Genomic DNA, 22115 nt, shown 5'->3' on the forward strand with positions numbered 1-22115 from the left:
AAATCTACCTTCTATAAATTCCTGTTTTTTTCTACCTGCATCGACGCGTACAGGAGATCCTGCAAATGTTCCCTTTGCAGGGGACCTGACTGGGTTCCTTGAAGATTCTACATTACAAGTTATAAATAGGGGAACACTGTTGGTGTCATTTATTACCGTTAAAGATATACGTCTAGTGATGAGAGCATATTTTCGGAAATATCCGCATAATTTTCATGAGGCTGTAGTAAAAGTTTTTCCTGATTTAGCTCCGGCCACACAGGCCAGGCGTCGGGGGTTTATAACCCTCAGACAAGAGGCCATAGGGCTGGGCTATACTGTTAAAATACAATTTCCTTGCAAATGTTTTCTCATGAAAGATAATGAACGTTATGTATTTTTTATTCCTGAGCAATCAAAGGAGTTTATTGAGGCCAGGAAAGTTAACATCTTAACCTAAATTGGAAGAAAATGGATGTGTTACGAGCAGCCTGTTTAAATATTGATTTATTGTTCTAAAAGTGTTCCTTTTAAGATTTCCGGATCCACAAATTAATACTCTGCTGGGTGCGAGATTCAATATATTAAATAATGTTAGAAATTGTATAAGTATTTTGGTCACCGGTGTTTAGGAAGTATCTATATAAGTTATTCCTTGGTGGTGAATGTCTCTGTTTTTGACCTTATGAAGGCGACAAAATAATTTTGTTTTTCTGTTTGTTATTGGAATCGCAATATTTCTTTATAAGCAAAAATTTTTTGTTTATGTATTAAAATTAATAAATAAAGAATTAAAAAAAAAAAAAAAAAGTACAAAACAAGTCCATTTGAGTATGTGGTGGGTTCTAAAAGGAAAAATACAGTGCTACACAGGAAGTGTTGCATTTCTGGTACGGTTGTGCTCGGCCTGCCCCACTGTTTTTATTTTTTGTAGGAACGAATGGGCTTGAAGCAGTTGGAAGGTACCTGGATTTATGTCTAGCTAAAAGAAGCTGCTGGATTTCTCCTGTATAGCACAAAAACTTGTGCCACAGGATGTAGATATTAAATGTACTTATCAATTTTTTTTAAACAGTTTGACTATGCAGCAGTTTACAAGAGACATTTCAGGAAATTTTATGCTCTTATTTTTCTTCCTCCTTCCTCCCCCAGTATTTTCAGTTCTTTTCTGGCTCCCAGAACAATAAACAATTTTTAGGTCATCATATAGAAGGGAGAGCATTCTTTTCACAAAAAATGTAAAGGTTTTCTAGGCTTTTTTGCAAGTATAGTAGCCTGATGAACAGGCAAATCTTGTGGATTAGAGCAATTAGTACATACTTCACTGCTGGGGACCAGTGTGTGGCCATCATCTGTGGCTTGGGTAGTAGTTTGCTAGAGTTGCCCGCTGTCAACCTGCGGTATTCTTGCTACACCTGATGCTCTTTGTGCTTGAAAAACCAATGATGGATAATTGAGGCAGCATGTGTAAGTATGGAGACACTTGCAAGCCTGAAAAGAGAACTTCTCAAACAGATTTTAATTGGTCTCATTAAGAAGATCTTTATTACTGTCTGGGTACCTGCACAGGCAGCATGAGAATTAGAGATCAGTAAAGAGATGGAATAGGGAGGTGACATTTTTAAAGTTACAGGGGGTTATGTTTGGGTGAGAGCCAATGTCTTAAGTCCTTCTGTCCTCGTTGAAAGTATTTTGATTTTAATTTCAAATATTTTATATAGTTCTGAAATTCCCATTTTAAATTACAGTTCATTAAATGGATAGGGTGGGGCTCAAAATTAAGATCAAATAATTTGGAACCATCATGAGGACTTGAATGAAAAAGCCTCTCTTTATCATTGCCAGACATAATAGCACATTACAGTTCTACTACCCCCCCCCCCCCCCAATCTCCCATCACATGCTTTTACTGAGCTGTTATTGTATTGTAACCTGCATCTTCCTGGCATTTGCAGATAATTGTGCCTAGCTGACCATGTATTGCTTCAGTCCTCAGTTGGGGTTTGTTCTTCACTGCTTTGCCTACCTTGTTTTAGTCGTATACATCATAGAAACACTAATAGTAAAAACCTGTCCAAGGACTGGGAAATACTGTGAAGTGCGTAACTGAGATGTGTGGTAGTAGAGTGCACTCTGTGTAGGGACTTTCCTTATCCTCCTGCTAGACCGGCCTTTACTTTAGGGAAACTCCCCTCTCTGCAGTTGGTGTAGATGGAGGCCGCACCTCTGACTTCTTCCATGACATTATTCTTACTATAAGGAGCTATGGCTTAGGGCAGCCATAAGTTTGTTGTTTTTTATTTTTTCCCCTCTGTCTCCAGTAGAAAGTGGATCAGAATCTTTGCTAAAGCTTATCCTTTTCCGGTTGTCGGTTGTCAAACACCCCCCCCCCCCCCCCCCCCCCCCCCCCCCGGGACTCCTTACAAGGTTTCCCATGGGAAAGCTAGCTCCCAAGTCTCTTGCCTCTGGACTTTTGGTCAAGTCCCTTGGGTAGTGCTCCCAGACCCACCCTAGCAGGGGGTTCCCTTTCCCTATGGGGAGATGGGAACTGGAGGTGTGGCTCTCTTCTAAAAACATCTTTCAAGAAATGGAAAAGGGATCCAAATGAAGAAAACAGGAAATAGCATAAGGACTGGCAAGTCAGATGAAAAGCATTGATAAGGAAGGAAAAAGAACTTGAAAAGAAGCTTGCCATGGAAGCAAAAACTCATAACATTTTTTAGGTACATTTGAGGGAAAAGCCTGCGAGAGTCAGTTGGACCTTTAGATGATCATGGGGTAAAAGGAGCCCTTAGGGATGACAAAGCCATAGCAGAAAGACTAAATGAATTCTTTGCTTCAGCATTTACTGAGGAAGATGTAAGAGAGATACCCATGCCAGAAATGATATTCAAAGGTGATTTAAAAACTGAAACACATCTCAATGAACCTGGAAGATGTTCTAAGGCAAACTTGACAAAGAGTAGTAAATTGTTTGTACCAGATGATACACATCCCAGAGTGCTGAAAGTACTAAGAAATGAAATTGCGGACCTGCTATTGAAACTTGTAAACTCTCAGTACCATCTATGCACCTAAAGACTGGAGGGATGCCAATGTAATTCCAATTTTTAAAAAGGGATTAAGGGGTGATCCAGGAACATAAGAAAATGCCATACTGGGTCAGACCAAGGGTCCATCAAGCCCAGCATCCTGTTTCTAACAGTGGCCAATCCAGGCCATAAGAACCTGGCAAGTACCCAAAACCTAAGTCTATTCCATGTTACCATTGCTAATGGCAGTGGCTATTCTCTAAGTGAACTTAATAGCAGGTAATGGACTACCTACAGACCAGTGAATCTGACATCAGTTTCTACTATTTTGTCTGGCACAATCATAAAGAACAAAATTGCTGAACATATAGATACACATAGTTTAGGACAAAGCCAACATGGATTTAGCCAAGAGAAGTCTTACCTCCATAAATTTTGCTACTTATTTATGCCCTCAAAAAAAAAAAATGTGGATAAAGGTGAGCTAGCTGATGTCTGAATTTCCAGAAAGCATTTGACAAAGTCCCTTATAAGAGACTTCTTAGGAAATTAAAAAGTCATGGAATAGGAGGCAGTGTCCTATTGTATATTGCCAATTGGTTAAAAAATAGAAAACAGAGTAGGGTTAAATGGTAAATTTTCCCAATGGAAAATAGTGAATAAGAGTGCCCCAGGGATCTTTTCTGAGACCACTGCTTTTTAATATATTTATAAAGTACCTGGAAATGGGAACAAGTGAGGTGATCAAATTTGGCAATCACATAATTATTAAAAGTTTCTAAATCGCAAGAGGATTGTGAGAAATTGCAAAACTGGGAGTCTGGGCATGTAAATGACAAATGAAATTTAATGTGGACAAGTGCAAAGTGATGCACGTAGGGAAGAGTAACCCAAATTTATATTTTCCTAACGCAGGGTTCCACATTGAGTCACCATTCAGGAAAAGGATCTACATGTCAGCGCTGAAAATACGTTGAAATCTTCTGCTCAGTTTGCAGCAGAGCCAAGAAAGCAAATAATGCTAGGGATTATTAGGAAAACAATGGAGAATAAAACAGAGAATATCATAATGCCTCTGTATCACTCCATGGTGTGCAACCTGGTCAACCTGTGTGCAGTTCTGGTCACCACATTTCAAAAAAGATATAGCAGATTTAGAAAAGGTACAGAAAAGGGCCACCAAAATGATAAAGGGGATGAAATAATTCCCCCTATAAATGTTAGGCTAAAGAGGTTAGGACTCCTTAGCTTGGAGAAGAGATGGCAAAGGGGGAGATGTGATAGAGGTCTATAAAATGAGTGGAATGGAACGAGTAAACAATCAGTTGTTGACTCTTTCAAAAGGTACAAAGACAAGGGGGGAACACAATTAAGTTACAATTTCTTATTAGTTTTTTTTTTTGTTTTTGTTTACTTGTAACGTGTAAGTAATTGCCAGAGAATGTGGTGAAAGCTATTAATATTGCTGCATTTAAAAAAGGTTTGGACAAGTTCCTGGAGGAAAATTCCATTAACCATTATTAAGGTAGAGTTGCAAAAATCCACTTCTTATTCTTAGATTCCAAGCTGTTTATCCCACCTGGTACTTGTGACCTGGCTTGGTCACTATTGGAAACAGGATCCTGGGCTTGATGGACCTTTGATCTGACCTAGTATGGTAAGTCTTGTTATGTTCTGAAGAGCTCTCGGATTGCCCCCCCCCCCCCCCCGCAGAGGACCTCCGGGACAGGGCTCGTCAGGACAATGTAAGTGGGGAAGTAGAAAAAAGTATAATTAAAGCACCGCCGACTCCAGCACGTGCAGCTGTTACACGCTGAATGGAAGATTCGCATGGGCATCTGCATGCTTTCTGAGCCAAATAGTATGTCAGGCGGAAGTTACGCGATCTCATGCTGAACAGAAGGTATGTGTGGTTTTCCATGCGGCATGGAGCTCAATATTGACTGCTAGTGTATATAATGGAAACTACAGACAAAATGAATAGAGGCATATGGTGCCCAGTCTTTGGGACTAAGTGCCAATGTGAGCTGACTCAAATTTGCCCACTTTGACACAGCCTCAGGGTCACAAGAAGAAAGAGAACCCAATGCTTCCTCCCCTTGTCAAGGGGACAAGAAGAGCCAAGTAGTCCCCAGGTAAGACAGTGAGGGATTGGAAGACGCAATCCCTAATGAACTCTGCTCCATAGCTTCTCATCCTGGAAGCATACAAAGTAAGGCAACTATACCAGAACCTGGGGGTAAGTCCCATACTGGGGCCTTTTCAACTGAGTTTCTTGCTTATGCACAAAGTCTAAGACAATGCAGATGAATCAAGGTCCGGAACTCTTGCCTCAGGAGGAGCTGGTGGGCACACCTCAGAAACAGGCTAAAATGGCCGTTGAGTCACACTACCTAGTAAAGCCTCTACGTTAGAATCCAGGGCATCTCCAGGGAGCCTGAATTCTGACCAATCAGAAAAGCATGGAGGGGAAAGGTCCTCTGAAGAAAACTCCTCAATGGTACGCCTCTTTTGAAAAGAACTGCCGACCTTAATTAGACACCCTAGCGGCACTTTATCTGCAATACCATGAAAAGAAATAGTGGATGCAGATTGTATCCTACACAGAAGACAGAGAACTCCTAAAACCTTCCCACTACATTCAGCACTGAAGGAAATGATAATGGAAGAATGGGAATTGCCACCAGGACAGGAAAACGGAAGCCATGATGAATCCTTTTACAACTAATGCTTTGGGCCTGCAAGCCTCCGTGTGCAGAGGATTAGTAACAAGGGCTCTTGTCAGATGGATACAACAACTTCTGGACTCGAAAGAGATGGCCTGAATTGAATCAGGAGTAGCCTTTCTCACAGATACCCTCCAAGACCTAAGAATCTCCTCCCAAGCCCTGGCCACCGATGTAGTAGCGAGGAGGCTGCTGTGGCTAAGGAACTGGACAGCAGATGAGGTATCTGTCCAAGTTGACCAAACCTCCTTCAGTGGGGGGCTCCTATTTGGAGAAGAGCTAGATAAACTTTTGTAAAGGGCTTGGGAGAATTAAAATCATTAAGCTTCTGGTGAACAAACCATGAGTTATCTCTAGGGCCTCAAGTTGGTACAGACTTGGAGACTATTGTGGATATAGACCAGGTAGCTACAGTACACCATGATCTAGAAAGTCTAGGGCTTGGCCCTTCTGAGGAGCCAGGAGGCTTAGGAATGAACCCTAGGCTCAGACAGGAACTAGCTGCCTATCCAAGTGATAGTCAACAGGCTCTTCTGGGCAATCTGCCAGTAGGCAGACGCTTATGGCAGTTTTACACAGTGGCCCCCAAGTCACTATGGACCAGTGGGTTCTGGAAGTTGTCCAAAGGAGTTATGCACTTGAATTAAGAGAGCTCGTTCAAGTCTCTGCGACTCCCCCATGCACTTTGCCAGCGAAGAGAGAAGCCATAGAGTCGATCCTATGCAGACTGCAGGAACTATAAGTGATTTGTGCCAGCCCCTGTCCAAGAAAAGGGCTTAGGGGCATACTCCATTTATTTTGTGGTCCCCAAAAAAGAGAGATTGTTCCATCCAGTGCTGGACCTCAAGGGGGGAGTCAAATTCCTTTAAGGTTCCACATTTTCAAATGGAAACCCTGAGATCTGTAATAGCAGTAAAAGATGGAGTTTCTGGCCTCCCTTGATTTAGCAGAAGCCTATTTTCATATCCCTATAAGGGACTCTTACCAAAGGCTCTTACAATTTTGCAACCTAGGAAAACATTTTCAGTTTCAGGTGCTACCATTTGGCATTGTAACAGCACCAAGAATCTTCAGCAAGATGGTGTTAGTAGTAGTTGCAGCAGCTCTGCACAGACAAGAAATACTAGTACACCCTTATCTGGATGACTGGTTTATCCGGGCAAAGTCCACTCAGGAGAATATCCAGGTCATGGCCAAGGTAACAAGTTTGCTGGAATGACTAGTTCGGATAGTGAATTACAAAATTGCAATCTCTCTCCCACCTAGACATTGGAGTTCCTGGGGGCAAGATTCGACACACAAGAAGGCAAAGTGAACCTCACACACCTTGGAATTTAGGGGATATTAGGCCCCAAAAGCCTGGGACTAGCTGCATCTACTAGGGCTCATGGCAGCAGCAATAAACTTGGTGCCATGGGCCAGAGCTCATGCGTCTACTATAAAAGGCCTTCCTAGCAGGATGGTCTCCAGTCTTGTGCAACTACAGGTGCGATTCCCTTATTGTACTATGTAATGGTTAGTCTAGCTTGGTGAACTCAACCCACCAGTGTACTAAAAGGAATGAATTTGTCTCCACCCATGTGGGTGATCATAATCACAGATGTCAACAGTTCTGGCTGGGGAGCTCACTGATTCAACCACATGGCACAGGGGCAGTAGTTGGAACAGGAAAGATCCTGGGCATCAAACTGATTAGAGCTAACAGCTATCACACTGGCTCTAGTTACCTTTCTCTCACTGACAAAGGGCAAGTAAGAATTTTCTTGGTCAATGCAGTTGCAGTCTTGAATGTGAAACCCGCAGCCAAACACTAGCCCCTAACTTCAGGATCTTATTTTAGATCTGTTTAGTTATCCTCTAAATGGTAGGAGACTCCATATGGAAAATTCAGATTGTCTTAAAGTTAGTCTTTTTAAATCTGTTTTTCAATTTTGTGGTTTGAAACAACCAGTTAAAAGTTCTATTCATGTTGGTGCGCATACTCTTGACTTAGCTTTTAGGTTCAGAAGAATATCTTCAGTGATGACTGGATCTAGTGACATGATTGGACCTCATTGTAAAATTAAAGTTTTGAGAGAGGCATCAAAAGAATTGAGGATCTGGAGTTTGGAGTAGAGGTAGTGTAGACCCTGGTTTATTTTAATTCTCACTTTGATTTTTGTCCCCAAGGCTTTTACAGCTGCTGATGTGACTAGCGGGAAGTGTATGTGAGTAATATAGAGATGAGAGAGAGACCAACCAGTGGTACTATATAACACAGCACACCATTAGAACCTATGGCAAGCCAGTTAAATAGAAACATCTTTCCATGCCTAGATGAATAAGAGTTAATTCTTCTCACCCAAGCCAGTCTGTTCCCCACTTTGGTGAGAAGCAAAGGAAGCAGGATGCTGGTGTTTGGTCAGTAGCTTGTGCTGATACTGATGCACACTCTGCTGCTGTACTATGTGTTGCTTTCACACATTTTATATTCCTTTGTTTCACAGGCAGAGCTGTGTCCAAGGCTGAAGTTTTTCTCTTAATTTTTACTGCTAATTGAAAAGCTATATGATCCATGTTTGGCTGAGTTCTTTCAGCAGCTGGTTATAGTCTTCAGGACCTAGGGTGGAGATGTCTTTGATGCCTTTGCAGGCATACGTAGGAGACAGTCTTGCTCAAGAATACACTGGCCTTGAGTTGGTCATATAGCTCGCTGGAGGAAGTATCTTTGTAGGAAAGCCCAATGCAAGTAATACCTGCTCTTTTCCAGGCTGCAAATGCCTTTATTGGTAGCTCTACTGGGAAGGAGGTGTCATGAAAGAGATGAGAGAATAATAAGGACTCTCCCACTAATTTGGTCTTCCAACCAGACCAAACCTTCAGGGTCATTTGTAAAGCCTTGGGAACATGTATGAGAGTCTGCCACGTGGGTTTAGGCTGCCATGGGAGCACAGATAATGGCATCTGCCCTATCAGTTTTTGTTCAAAAAGGGCCTATGGTTTGGTTTGGATCTGATTATGAAAATTAAGGAGAGGTTGTAAATGTGAGGCTACAAAACATCACGTGAGGTTTGGAACCCCCAACCTCCTCTTTTTCTTTAGTTTGGAATAAGGTTCAGGAGACCCCAGATGGCCACCTCCTCCAAATGAAATAGAAAATCCTTTTTCTGAAATGAATGTAAGATAGCTGGGAAGAAATAAAAGGGCAATGTTATAAATAGATAAAGAAACTTAGGGAGAATGTTAATTTTTATAATTGCTATTCACCCTAGACACGAGAATTCTCTGTCCCAGTTCCTGAGATCGTTATCTATAGTTTTGTTTTTTTTAAAGAGTGGGCCATAATTTGAGGACTTATTTGGACTCCCAGATACTTTATGGGATCTTTGGACCAGCGGAAAGGGTAGACGGTGCGTAACCTTTTAACCAGAGCTTCATCAAAATTTATATTTAATATTTCAGATTTGTCAGTTTACCTCGAACCCAGACACATTGCTAAATTGTGTAAGCTCCATAGTGATGGCCTCTAGTGTGTTCAATGGATCCATAAGCATGAATAAGATACCGTCCACAAAGAGTCAATTTAATATGAAGTGAGTCAACTTCCACTCTTCTAACTCCAGTGGAATTGCATATATGAGTTGTGAAGGGCTCTTAAAAAAAAAACAAAAACAAAAAAACAAACAAACCCTGAACAGAAGAGGGGACAGTGAGCACCCTTGGCAGGTGCCTTGTTCTTTAGGGAAACCCTCCCCATAACTGCCGTTCACCTTTACATGTGCACTGGAAGAATCATATAGCTTCTGAATCCACTGTAAGAAATTAGCCCCAAATTGCATCTTTTCTAAAACACGGAATAAATAGGGCCAGTGTACCATATCAAATTCCTTCTCTGCATCAATCACGAGGAGAATGCTAGGTATATGTTCCTTTTGTACCCACCAAATTACATCTACAATTCTGCGAACATTATCAGTGGTAGATCTATGCGGTACAAATCCTACCTAATCGAAGTGAATGAGATTGGGTAAGAGCTTATTTAATCACTCCACTAATACTCTAGCCAGGGTCTTCAAATCCATGTTTATCAGTGAGATCATCCGGTAAGACTTGCAGCTAGAAGGGTCCCTCCCGGGTTTGGCTATGTCAGAAATTCCTGCTGTGTTTGAGTGAGGTCCTAGTGTGCCGCCTCCTATAAGAGAATTAAACCAGGCTGACAGGAAAGTTGTTTATAATACTTACTAGACAGCCCATTCAACCCTCGAGCTTTTCCCCTTTTCAATGATTTAATGACTACTAACACTTCTGCTGTAGTTATGAGGCTATCTAGGTAGAGCTGCTGTTCTTTAGAGAGGGATGGTAGGGACACTGTTTTCAGATATTGATCAATATTGTCTGGACAGATTGTAGAGTTAGCCTTATATAAGGTTGTGTTAAAAACTAGTGAAGCTTTGGTGTATCTCATTGGATTGGGTGATCATCACGCCCTGTCCATTTTTAATTTTGGCAATGGAATTCTGTGTATAGAGAGCCTTCAGTTATCTGGCTAAATAAAGACCTGCTTTATTTCCCCCCTCATAGTGCGGTTGTTGAAGCATATTAAGCTTCTGAATGATTAAGGAGTCTTCTAGTTTTTGTAGTTCAGTGTGTGTATTCAATAACTTCTTATAGCAGGAGCTGGATTGCGACAACATTTGTATGCTCGCTAAATGTTTTATCTATTATTTAGTGTAGCTCTTCTCTGATCCTTTTACAATGAGCTGCTTGAGATATGAACAGGCCTCTAGTTACTTCCTTGGAGCATTCACAACTTATCCTGGGTGGAGAGTTTTGAGTGGTATGGATATGGAAATATTCTGTTAGGTGTTGGGTTATTGATTGGCAAAATTTTATTTTCTAGGAGACTTTTTTTCATTTAAGCACCAAAATTGTGTCCCTCTATCAATACCCACAAAGGTAGCATATATCCATACTGGTGTATGGTCTGACCAGGTTATTACCTCTACATCGGTGCCAATATCTGGTTCTGGAATTGTTTATCCACCAGTATGTAGTCAATATGTGAGTATGATGCATGTGCTGAGGAGTAGAAAGTGTATATTTGTGATGAGGGGTGCCTTTGGCGCCATATATGAATTAAGCTCTATCTATCCATCAGTGCGGATAACTCCTGTCTAGCTTCTACCTGAGGGGCAGAAATACTGCTGAGTTATCCAGATGGGGTCTGAGTTTTGTTAGTCTCCTCCAATAAATAATGTACCCTCTACGAATGATATTAGTTGCTTCTCCAGCACTCGAAAAAATTGCCCTTGGTTGGAGTATGGAGCGTAAAGATTCACTAAGGTTGTTGTTTCTGTGCCCACTCGAATCTACCCCCCCCCCCCCCGATCCCCCTTATATTGCAGGAGCTCATAAGTAAGATATTTCGAGAGTAACACAGCTACCCCTGCATATCTGGCCCGCAGAATGCTAGCTGCAAAATATTGGTTTGGGAAGTCTTTATTTTGAAGTAGTAACTTGTGCCTCTTCTTTGTGAGTCTCCTGTAAGAGTATGATTGCTGCTCTCTGATCGTGTAATGTTTGAAATGGCAACTGCCTCTTCTGAAACGAATTGAGGCCTTTAACATTTAAGGAGAGAACCCTATATGACATATTTGTTCCTATCCAGGGTCCCCTTCCGCCACAGGTCTCTACCAATTGCCTTTAGTTCTTTTTAGTTTTGATATTTCTATCGATTAGTGATGGTGTTACAACACCCATTGCAGGTTCACCCCAGTGGGGGTATAAGGTAGCCATCAAAATGCCAGAAAAACCGTCCCCCATCCCCCCTGCCCACATATACATAAGAAAACTGGAATAGAACATCAAAAACTCTTAGGAAAAGGGTTAAATAAATTTCTATCATCTTTAAACTGCTGTTCCATGAGTGCAGTAATGTAAATAATGGTATATTAAAGCATGCATTTGAATACAGAAAGCTTCCGCTGACCAAAAATAACCATAGTCTATCAATATTCAAAATAAAAATCATGGATAACCTGTGCATCATAAAACTTATAACCACATGTTTTAAGCACTGATGAAACCTAGAAGAGGAATGTCTCGTCCCCAGTGATCATGAACTCATTGTAACCAGAGAAATTGAATAGAACTTGGCACATATAATGTTATATAAGTTTCATCCTTGGTCAGAGAAAACCAATTACTGATCTTCAGAATGGCGGCGCAACCGTCAGCTGCCTTTAATTGCTCGCTGCCATTTTGGAGGGTTCTCGAATATTTTTTGGGTACGCTGAAGTTCACAGGCAATCACGCTTGCCTAAAGGTGTCTGCTGCTTTCTTCACTGTTTTCACCTTGTGGGATACTCTGTCCAAAGTAAATAGAAGCCTGAAATGAAAGGTCCAATGATACTTGATGTTAGATGTGCGGGTGCCCTCTCTCAGCTCATTGCATTTGTGTACAGTAGAAGGAGCAAGATCTTGAGGCCTTCCCAGGACCAGTCGGGCTCTTTCCTTGCTGCTTCAATTATGCAAGCCTTTTGCTGGAAATTATGATGGCAAATCACAATGCCTCTGGGTCTGTTTTCGATCCTCGGGCCTAAGGCCCTATGAGCATGTTCAGTTTTAATGGTCTGTGACTGCACTTTGGTCTCATCGCTTCTTGTAGAGCTGTCATTAAGAAAAAATACATACCCTTTCTGCCACGTTCATTGCGTCAATGTGGCACATTTAAAACTAATTAGAGAGAGTTATTTTTCACTCAATGCACAATTAAACTCTGCAATTTTTTGCCAGAGAATGTGGTTAGTGCAGTTAGTATAGCTGTGTTTTAAAAAAAAAAAAAGATTGGATAGGTTCTTGGAGGAGAAGTCCATTACCTGCTATTAATTAAGTTGACTTAGAAATTAGCCACTGCTATTACTAGCAACGGTAATATGGAATAGACTTAGTTTTTGAGTACTTGCCAGGTTCTTATGCTCTGGATTGGCCACTGTTAGAAACAGGATGCTGGGCTTGATGGACCCTTGGTCTGATCCAGTATAGTATGTTCTTATGCTTCTGTGTTAGGGACCCCTCGTATTCTTATATTGCATCAGTGAGACTGATCTTTCAAGGTCCTCAATTTTCTCTTTTAGTTAAATGTTGGTTTTTTTTGTAGTTTATGTTGCTGAGCCGACAAGTTGGAAATGAATGCAGAGTTGCTCTCTAAACACGAGTCCAGGTCATCAACTCTGGCACCCATGGCTGCCAAGTCTTTGCGGATTTCAGCAATAGAATCCATTATTTCTTTTTTGTGCTTCTTCAGGTCTGCCCTGAATTCCATAAACCATCCCCAAATCTCATCTCACAGTGAGCTCCTTTAGGCCTGCCCTTTGTCAGGGTGAGCAAACTTGGGCGGCTGCTTGCTGAAGCCCCAATGCTTCAGATTAGTCGTTTTACGTTTGGAGGTCATCACGGAGGCTAGTACGATGTTGAGCTCTTGACTTATCCAGAAAAAAACTGCTCTTTTGATGGGCTGGGTGGAGGGTTGAGAGCTCGAGGCGAGGAGCACGATCCTCAAGCATCCATCTTGGACTGCTGTGTTACAGCACCCACGTTTTTCGTTGGTTTAATGTTAGATAAGATTGCCCTTTCTAGGATGGGTCCTTAAGTGTAAGGAACAATCACCTTGGTTTGTAGATGAGCTTTGGAAGGTGAGGGAAGATCAGCATTTAGAATGCTATTGAAAAAAGTATGTCATTTAATTGAAAAAGATGGAGAAAATTGTCTAATGTATAGGAAAATGACCATGGCCAAGAAAGGAAAGCATTAGCAATCCCAAATAACCATTCTAAACGTTCATCAGATAAAGATTTGATAAGTTTAGGGCACATGGATCTAATGGACTTCCTACAGATGTCATCTTTCCTAACTATATTTTTAAGCCCGTCATTTACCTCCTTTGAAGACAAAGCTGAATGCAAACCATCTGAAGTCTGAGATTCTCACTTCTTGTAGCCAAACAAAATTGAGTAAAAGTTGTAAGTCTGGCATTAACTAATTTGAAATCCTCTTTTTTTTTTTTTGACTCAGTAAGTCAAAACACCTTAAACAAATCCCTGTTGCTCAAGCTAGTGTTTAAAAAAAAAAAAAAAAAAAAAAAAAAAAATATCCTCTTTTGCAATGGTCTTAGATCTATTAAGATCAATTTTAAAGAATCTTCAGATGTCACAAAGTGCAAAAGCTGTAGACCAGTTTCAAACCTGTCTTTTTCTTGCTGAAATTGATAAGGAAGTGACTGTTCAGCTTTCTTTGCTTTTGGATTTAAAGAACTGGCTTTGGAGTGGTCATAATGCAGAATGAATAAAGGCCTCCCTGCCAGATGCTATGGCTCGGATGATTCTGCCTTTCTGGTTCTGATTGACATTTCAAGTGCTTTCGACTTGTATGACCATTGGTTAATTGATTGAAAGATGTCAACATTGGGGGAATAAGTAATGTATGTAACTGGGTTATTTCTTTTCTGAATGAGTGATCTCAGATTAAAATTGGAAATTCCTACTTGACAAGATGGTGAGTTGTGGGGAGACTCGGGGCTCCAGTCTCGCCTTTTTTGCTTTTAATGTTTTTATGCATCCAGTGGGGTGATGACAGCAGCCATATTAATGTCAGTTTCTGATTTTTAATCCAAGGAGATAGAAACAAGTCTGACCTTCTTTTGATTTAAAAAAAAAAAAAAAAAAAAGTTCAGTTTTCGAAGAGCAGACTGGTCCTAAGTAGCAAGACAGAAATTCTCTGTGGGGAAATGGAAGTTTGCAGTCATTGTAATAACATGATTTTTCACTATAGCAGAAAAGTTTGGGAGTGATTTGGATTCAGGAGTCTTGTGGAGATTTATTTTTGTTTTTTAATATGGAGCTATTGCACAGAGTTTCTTCAGCTTAGGGTAGGTAATTTGTCAGCTTTGCCGCCCTCTCCCCCCCTTCTTTTTTTTTTTTTGGACCAGATTGCATTTAAAAACATTTATTCCGTGGTGAATATGATATTTGGATTATAGCAACATTCTGTATTGAGAAAGCTCGCTCATAAAATACAGCACAGCATTTTGCAGTAGTTGTATGTGACTCTTTTTTTTTTTTTTTTTTTTTTTTAAGTTAAGGCAGGATAGGGCAATGGTAGCCTCTGCACGGGTTACCCATTTTAGAGAACTTAAGTTTTTACATTACTTCTGATGACTTTTTGGGCCATGAGAAATAATGGACATTTGAGGGGGGGGGGGAGGGGGGAAACTGTGGCACAGAGATCTTCCCAGGGTTGTGTGTTTGCCATGGTTTCTGGCCAGAAGTTTCATCTTGAGCAATGCTATGTTTAGGCTTTTTCATATGTAGCCCTTCAGTTATTGAGCAGTTTGCTGTAAGATCTGAGCTAAATATGTTTTAAGTTCTGTAAGTCACTTAAGACATGGTTTGTTTCCTGGAGGGTCATGATAGGAGTTTGATATAGGGACATCTTTTGTATGTTCCTTTTATTTATGGACTAGAATAATGTGGGCATGTTAGTTTATGGTTGCAGCTTTTTGTCATTCTGTTTTAACGTCTTTGATCTTTAGTTTTAGTTCTCTTAATGTTTTGCAATATGAGTTTGTTTTTTTGTAAACCATTTATAAAATTTGATTTTATGTGGTGGTTGATTAAAAAAAAAAAGTGTGCTGTTTTTTTTTTTTTTGGTTTGTTTTTTTCCACAGATGAGGGGATCATAATTCTAGAAAACTAATCACAAATGGAGCTAGTCCAATAAAAAGGTTTCACCAGCAACATGTTTTGACCCTTATTTCTACATGTTCAAGTGGATTAATGGCAACACTGTTCTATTCACAAGAAAGGGGCATAAAATGTAGAACATGGCCCGGAAACTGTGTACGCTGGTAATGCAGAGAAATGCAGCAGCAGCCAATAGATACCGGAAGCATGACCTACTGAGCAGTTTCATGGTGCCAAGAGCAGTTTCAGTGAGAAGCTTGGGCTGTTGGCATCTGGGCTGTAGTGCTGAGACTTGCTGGGGCAAGGTTTTAAGTGTTTGAACAGATAAACCTTGTGTTAACCTGAACCTCCTTTATTCTGCAGCACTCCTATATACCCAGTCTAATCTCATCCACTAAAGCAGTGGTCCTCAACCCTGTCCTGCCAGTCGGATTTTCAGGATATCCACAATGAATATGCATGAGAGAGAATCTGTATGTTATGGAGGCAGTGCATGTAAATTTTCTCTCATGCATATTCATTGTGGATATCCTGAAAACCCGACTGGCTGGTGGGCCCCCAGGACAGGGTTGGGGACCACTGCACTAAAGGAGCGAGAGGAAGAAATGGTACATTTATGTTGGATTATTTCCATGTCCCACTTTTCTGGACATGGATATGAAGCCTGATGGGCCTCTTCTAGTGTTAAGATCTGTAAGTTCTGCATCACTTGACACTGAACTGGACAAATGCTCTCTGACATCTTTTTACCATCTATCGTGCTTTATCTCACACTGCTTATAGAGAAATTGCAGGTAAGCTACCTATTGTAATTTATGTTAGCATGTTTGAATATCAAGATTTGTTCTGCAAGGATTCAGGACACTATAAAAATGTTATGTGCTAGAACAGGGGTTGGGAACCCATGGCTCGCGAGCCAGATATGGCTCTTTTGAGGGCTGCATCTGGCTCGCAGACAGCCGCCACACTTTCCCGCTGACCCAGCTGCTCCCCGGTCCTCCTCCGCCCGGGCTTAAAATGCTGTCAGCCCGGGCGGAACGCGGCAGGACAGCTGGAGTCAGCGGGCACCGGCGTGCTCTCTTCTTCCCGCCCCCCCGCGGCCCGGAAGAGGAAGTGGAGAGTATCGGGTGCCTGCGCGGCAAGAAGAGGCCACGCTAGTGCGCTTGGCATCGGCCCGAAGAAAAGAAGACCGCAGCGCGGCTCGGAGGAAAATGAAGAGGTTCAACCGCGGCCGATGGGACTCCGCCTCCGCGAGGGCTGAAAATGAAGAGGTTAGCGTTGGGAGGAGGCTGCTGCTGCCGCGAGTTCCCGGGGTGGGGGAGAGAGAGAGTGAATGAGAGAACAAGCATGTGTGTTTGCTCGTTCATTCACTCTCTCTCTCCCCCACCCCGGGAACTCGCGGCAGCAGCAGCCTCCTCCCAACGCTAACCTCTTCATTTTCAGCCCTCGCGGAGGCGGAGTCCCATCGGCCGCGGTTGAACCTCTTCATTTTCCTCCGAGCCGCGCTGCGGTCTTCTTTTCTTCGGGCCGATGCCGAGCGCACTAGCGTGGCCTCTTCTTGCCGCGCAGGCACCCGATACTTTCCTCTTCCGGGCCGCGGGGGGGGGGGGGGGGGGCGTGTGTGTGTGTGAGAGATTGCATGTATGTGAATGATTGAGAGCCTGTACATGTGAAAGAGAGTATGTCTGTGATTGAGAGCCTGCCTGTGAGAGAGAGAGCATGAATGTAAGTTTACCATTGGGAACCTGTATGTGTAAGTTTGTGATTGAAAACCTGTTTGTGTGAAAGAGTATGTGTGTATGATTGAGATCCTTTGTTTGTGAGAGAAATCATGTGTATGTATGTTTAAGAGCCTGTGTGTATAAGTAAGAGAGAGACCATGTGTGTCTGTGTGTGATTGAGAGCTGATTTAGGTGAGGGAGCATGTGAGTATGTGATTGAGAGCCTGTGTGTAAATGAGAGAAAGAGAGGACATGTTTGTAAGCATGTGAATGAGGGTCTGTGTGTGAGAGAAAAAGACAGCATGTATTTATGTGATTGAAAGCCTGTGTGTGTGTAAGCGTGAAAAGATAGCATGTGTGTAAATGTGTAATTAAGAGCCTATATAAGTGAGAGAGAAAAAACATGGGTATATGTGAGTACTGAGAGCATGTGTGTATAGGTGTGTCATTGAGAGCCAGTGTGAGAGAGAGCGCTGGTATGTGACTGAGAGAGGAGAAAGTTCCAAGCAAACCACCCCTCCTCCTGCTAATTCAGAACAATCTCAGGACACCTGGATATCAAATGTTCCCAGGTATGCAGAGCAAAAAAATTTTTGTATCCTTATTATTTTTCATTACTGGGTCTTTGTGTCTGCTATTTTGAAATATTTTGTTGGTATCTGGAAATGTTTTATGAGTTTTTAATTATTGGATATTCCACTCATCAGCTGTTTCGAAATATGTTCTTTTTGTTAGTACAGTTTTACTGCTGATGATTTTATATTTCTTGATTTGTTTTATAAGGATGGGTGATGTTTCTTTTTTCCTTTGTTACACTGCATACAGAGACTCTGGCTTGTTGCAGTGTCCAATTCAGTTTTTTCTGCATGCTTCTTGTTATGCGTTTTGGTCTCTTTATTCTATGTTAGGTGAGGGACAGCACATGTGATTCAGGTGAGGTTTTCTGCTGGCGTGTAGTTTCTGTGTAGGACTCTATAGCAGCCTGACTTGGTCCGTTTTCCTAATAGGAGATGTATTGGTGTCTTAAGGCCTGGTGTAATATTTTCAGAGACTTATTGTACTTTAAAAGTGTGATCTTACATAAAATGCACACATTTACTTGTATTTAGTTTTAAACATATTGTATGGCTCTCATGAAATTACATTTTAAAATATGTGGCGTTTATGGCTCACTCAGCCAAAAAGGTTCCTGACCCCTGTGCTAGAACATAGTGTTCAATGTATATTGATCGTGTGTTCCTTAATAGAGAAAATGTTTGTTCTTTAGCTAGACAGTATTTTCTAGCTCATTTGCAACAGACCATTATTGGACTATGGTGCCATAGCCTTTTTCATAACTATTGGAAGTATGGTCTCCACTTTTATTCCCTCTTCTGGCTAGTCCAGTCATCACAGTGGCAGTCCTCTGCCAGGGGCTAGGTGGATCCCTCTGGAACCCAGCATCCCAAGCTTGGCCACTAGGTGTCAGTCTTGAGCAGTGGCAGATTTATATTTTTTTTTTTTCCCCCCTCTGGGTGCCTGAGGTTACTGTCTGGCCAGCTCAGGAGCCAAACCTGAGACTCCCATATGGCAGCAAATAGCATTGCTGTGGATTAACCAGGCCAGTCTTTAACCTATTGGATGGATGTTTGCCTCCATCTGATTTTACTGGAGGATTTTGCTAAATTTTTGCAGATTAAGAAAAAAATGTAATGTTGTTTGAAATCGTAGTATTGTATAAGCTTTTTTTTTTGTTTTTCCGTACAGCAGTATCACTTAAGTGACCCTTTCACTCCCAAAGCAGACTCCCAGCCCCAGTCTCTGTGAAGGATCTGTATATAAAGAGGGGCTGATCTTATAATGCACAGAAGTTGCACCTGAGATAATGGGAATGGAGTGAGGCTGACCTGTGTTGTGTTTTGTTTTATTTTATTTTTTTTGCCATAGAGGCCTGGAGCAGAAATGAGATGTGAATGTTTTTTCTCCTTGGCCTCAGCTAAGCAAGAGATGAGAGAGATACAGGATTGCCATAGAGGGGTTAGAGCTAGAGCCTGGAAATGTGAGGAGATGTCTTGTGTTGACTCTTTGCACCACACCCTAGCATGTGTTGGTTTTTTGTTTTTTTTTGTTTCGCAAGTGGTTGGAGCAGGTCCATAAGCAGCAAGGAGTTGGAATCCATGATCTGTACAATTGCTGACACTGCTGCTAAAGAGGAAAGTAAAGTAGATTGAAAGGAACCTTGGTGAGAGTGTCTGTGAGTTACAGCATAAGATGTCCAGTGTACCTGCTCACACTTTGTTTTCTCTGACAGGCTGTGCTGCTGGTGATGAGCAATGGGGTATGATGTAACGCGCTTTCAGGGTGATGTTGATGAAGATCTCATATGCCCCATCTGTAGTGGGGTCCTGGAGGAGCCTGTCCAGGTAAAGACAACTTTTTAAAAACTTTACCTATTGTGCTGTCTGATCTGCATCTCACTAAAAATTGAAGGTCTTGGAATAGGTGAAGCATGGGCAGCAGCAGTGCCAGCTCCTCCCCCACACACACTCTGGCCCACCACAGAGCAGATACATTATAGGCATCAGCAATGCAATCTTCTTATGCCGCCTCTGTCAACTTGCTCTGGTTATGCTTCAGAAGGGCAATCTGTGTGAATAACGCCAAGCGAGTCTGACATATGAGGCTATCTGAGATTTGTTGCAGTTATGGTGTTGCTTTTAGTAGCATCTGTATTAGAGTAGCTGTATGCTGTAGTCTAAACTAGATCTTAGCCAAAATGCTGAGAAGCAATTGTGCTGTAGTCTAACAATTAACTTGTAGGTCTGAGTGTTAGCCTGTGCTAGAGTAAGGTCTGCCTTCTAGAGGTGAATAGCCCAGATTCTGCTCTCAAACCCCCCCCCCCCCCCCCCCCCCAAAAAAAAAAACCCCCACACATCCCAATGCATTATTGTGGCCAAGTAGTAGTGCTACCTTCATTACTTAGAATATTCCCCTCTGCTTCTGGGCTGCTTTGCGCTCTCATATTTTTAAGACTTTTTGGCAGCTTTTGCATAAATGGCCACGGCACAGGTGCACGGTCTCCTCTATGGTGTTCAGTTTTGGTCCAGGGCTTCCCTTGATAAAGAGATGGAGGGGGGTGACCTCTGGAGCCTGGAATGGGGATTGGAGAGGGAAGTAAGCATGGGGCCTGGAAGGAGAAATCTTATATAGACTTTTTTTTTTAAATCACTTCTCCAGTTTTTTTTTGAGTTCCACTTATATGTATTTTGTACATATCTGTCCTCTTTCATTTTTCCCTACTCTTGTACTGTGCTCTTGTTATACAGGCATCTCTGTAGCCAAACCAGTTCACTCATGGTAATGGCACAAGTGTGGTTTTTGCCCAGCAGTTTTTTCCTCCTTTTGGGCTTATAGCTCATTCAAAAAAAGATCTCTACTGGGCTATGGCACCATAAGCTTTCATTCAGAACTGACCTGGGTGGGTGAGGGGATTTCACCTGTTCTATAAGCTGCCATCTAGCCATTACAGTGACTGTCCTTGTGCTAGGGTTCCAGAGAGCCAGTTTGTGATCTCTAGTCCAGCCACTAGGTGGTGCTTTCGTGTGACAGCTGTGAACAAAACCTCCATAACAAGGCTCCTCCACATGGCAGTATGCAGTGCTTGCCACTGAGCAAACGATTTATTGATGCACATCTGTAATGCTGCTGATTATGACATAATTAGTGGTAGCTGGTTAGTGTGGTGGCTCACTAGATTTATGTAACCCTTTTTTACATACCACTTTACAAAATATATATACATGCCATATTTTATATCTGTACTCTGGAATTTTCCTACTTTTGTTGTACTACAGGAAAAAACTAGTACAGGAAGTAGTGTGTGATTATGCAATGGTAGTTTGTGCTTGGAGTGTTTTGTATGGCACAGGAGGTGTGACTTGGAGGGATCTACACTGCAATGCTGTTACCTCATTTTTTAACCAGGAATTTGGGGATATGAACATGCAACCATCTGATTGCACACCAGGGACTCCAGCACTGAACAGCTGTCTTGATTGAGATGAGACTCGAGGCATCTTCACCCAGTTATTCCTGTCTCTCCCCAGACCCATTTCACCTGTTCCCACTCATGTTCATTTCAGGAGCAGTGCTACTAAGGGCTGCAATAAAACTGCCCCTTTCAAGCGATGCCATGCAGCTAGTGCATTATCTACTCCTTATTGTAACATTAAGAGCAGCTTGAATAATGCTACATCATGTACTCCTGGGGAAATTCTGCAAAATGTTCTCCTGCACAGAATTTGGAGGAAGGCCTGGTGGGCTGCAAGTAGAGCCCATTCTGCTTATGGCCAAAGATTGGCACAGTGGCAGTCCATGAGCAGAGCCCATATCACTCATGGCTAAGAACATGCCATACTGGGTCAGACCAAGGGTCCATCAAGCCCAGAATCCTGTTTCCAACAGTGGCCAATCCAGGTCATAAGAACCTGGCAAGTACCAAAAACTAAGTCTATTCCATGCTACTGTTGCTAGTAATAGCAGTGGCTATTTTCTAAGTCATCTTAATAGCAGGTAATGGGACTTCTCCAAGAACTTCTCCAATCCCTTTCTAAACCCAGCTGCACTAACCACATCCTCTGGCGGCAAATTCCAGAGTTTAATTGTGCGTTGAGTAAAAAAGAACTTTCTCCGATTAGTTTTAAATGTGCCACATGCTAACTTCATGGAGTGCCCCCTAGTCTTTCTATTATCTAAAAGAGTAAATAACCGATTCACATCTACCCATTCTAGACCTCTCATGATTTTAAACACCTCTATCATATCCCCCCTCAGCCGTCTCTTCTCCAAGCTGAATAGTCCTAACCTCTTTAGTCTTTCCTCATAGGGGAGCTGTTCCATTCCCTTTATCATTTTGGTAGCCCTTCTCTGTATCTTCTCCACCGCAATTCTCTTTTAAGA

General features: G+C 42.0%; 1 protein-coding gene across 3 annotated transcripts in view; it reads left to right on the plus strand.

The window, feature by feature from the left end:
• The window catches only part of RNF41 (ring finger protein 41), an 81682-nt gene that overhangs the window by 9851 nt on the left and 49716 nt on the right, over positions 1–22115 (plus strand). For all 3 annotated transcript variants that reach the window (XM_029594714.1, XM_029594713.1, XM_029594712.1), the window contains exon 2: positions 19468–19579. In XM_029594714.1, coding sequence (XP_029450574.1) covers positions 19490–19579 — 90 coding nt within the window. In that variant the 5' untranslated portion in view covers positions 19468–19489. The remainder of the gene's footprint in view (positions 1–19467; positions 19580–22115) is intronic.

This window comes from Rhinatrema bivittatum, chromosome 3, assembly GCF_901001135.1.
Source record: "Rhinatrema bivittatum chromosome 3, aRhiBiv1.1, whole genome shotgun sequence".
Taxonomy (NCBI): Eukaryota; Metazoa; Chordata; class Amphibia; order Gymnophiona; family Rhinatrematidae; genus Rhinatrema; species Rhinatrema bivittatum.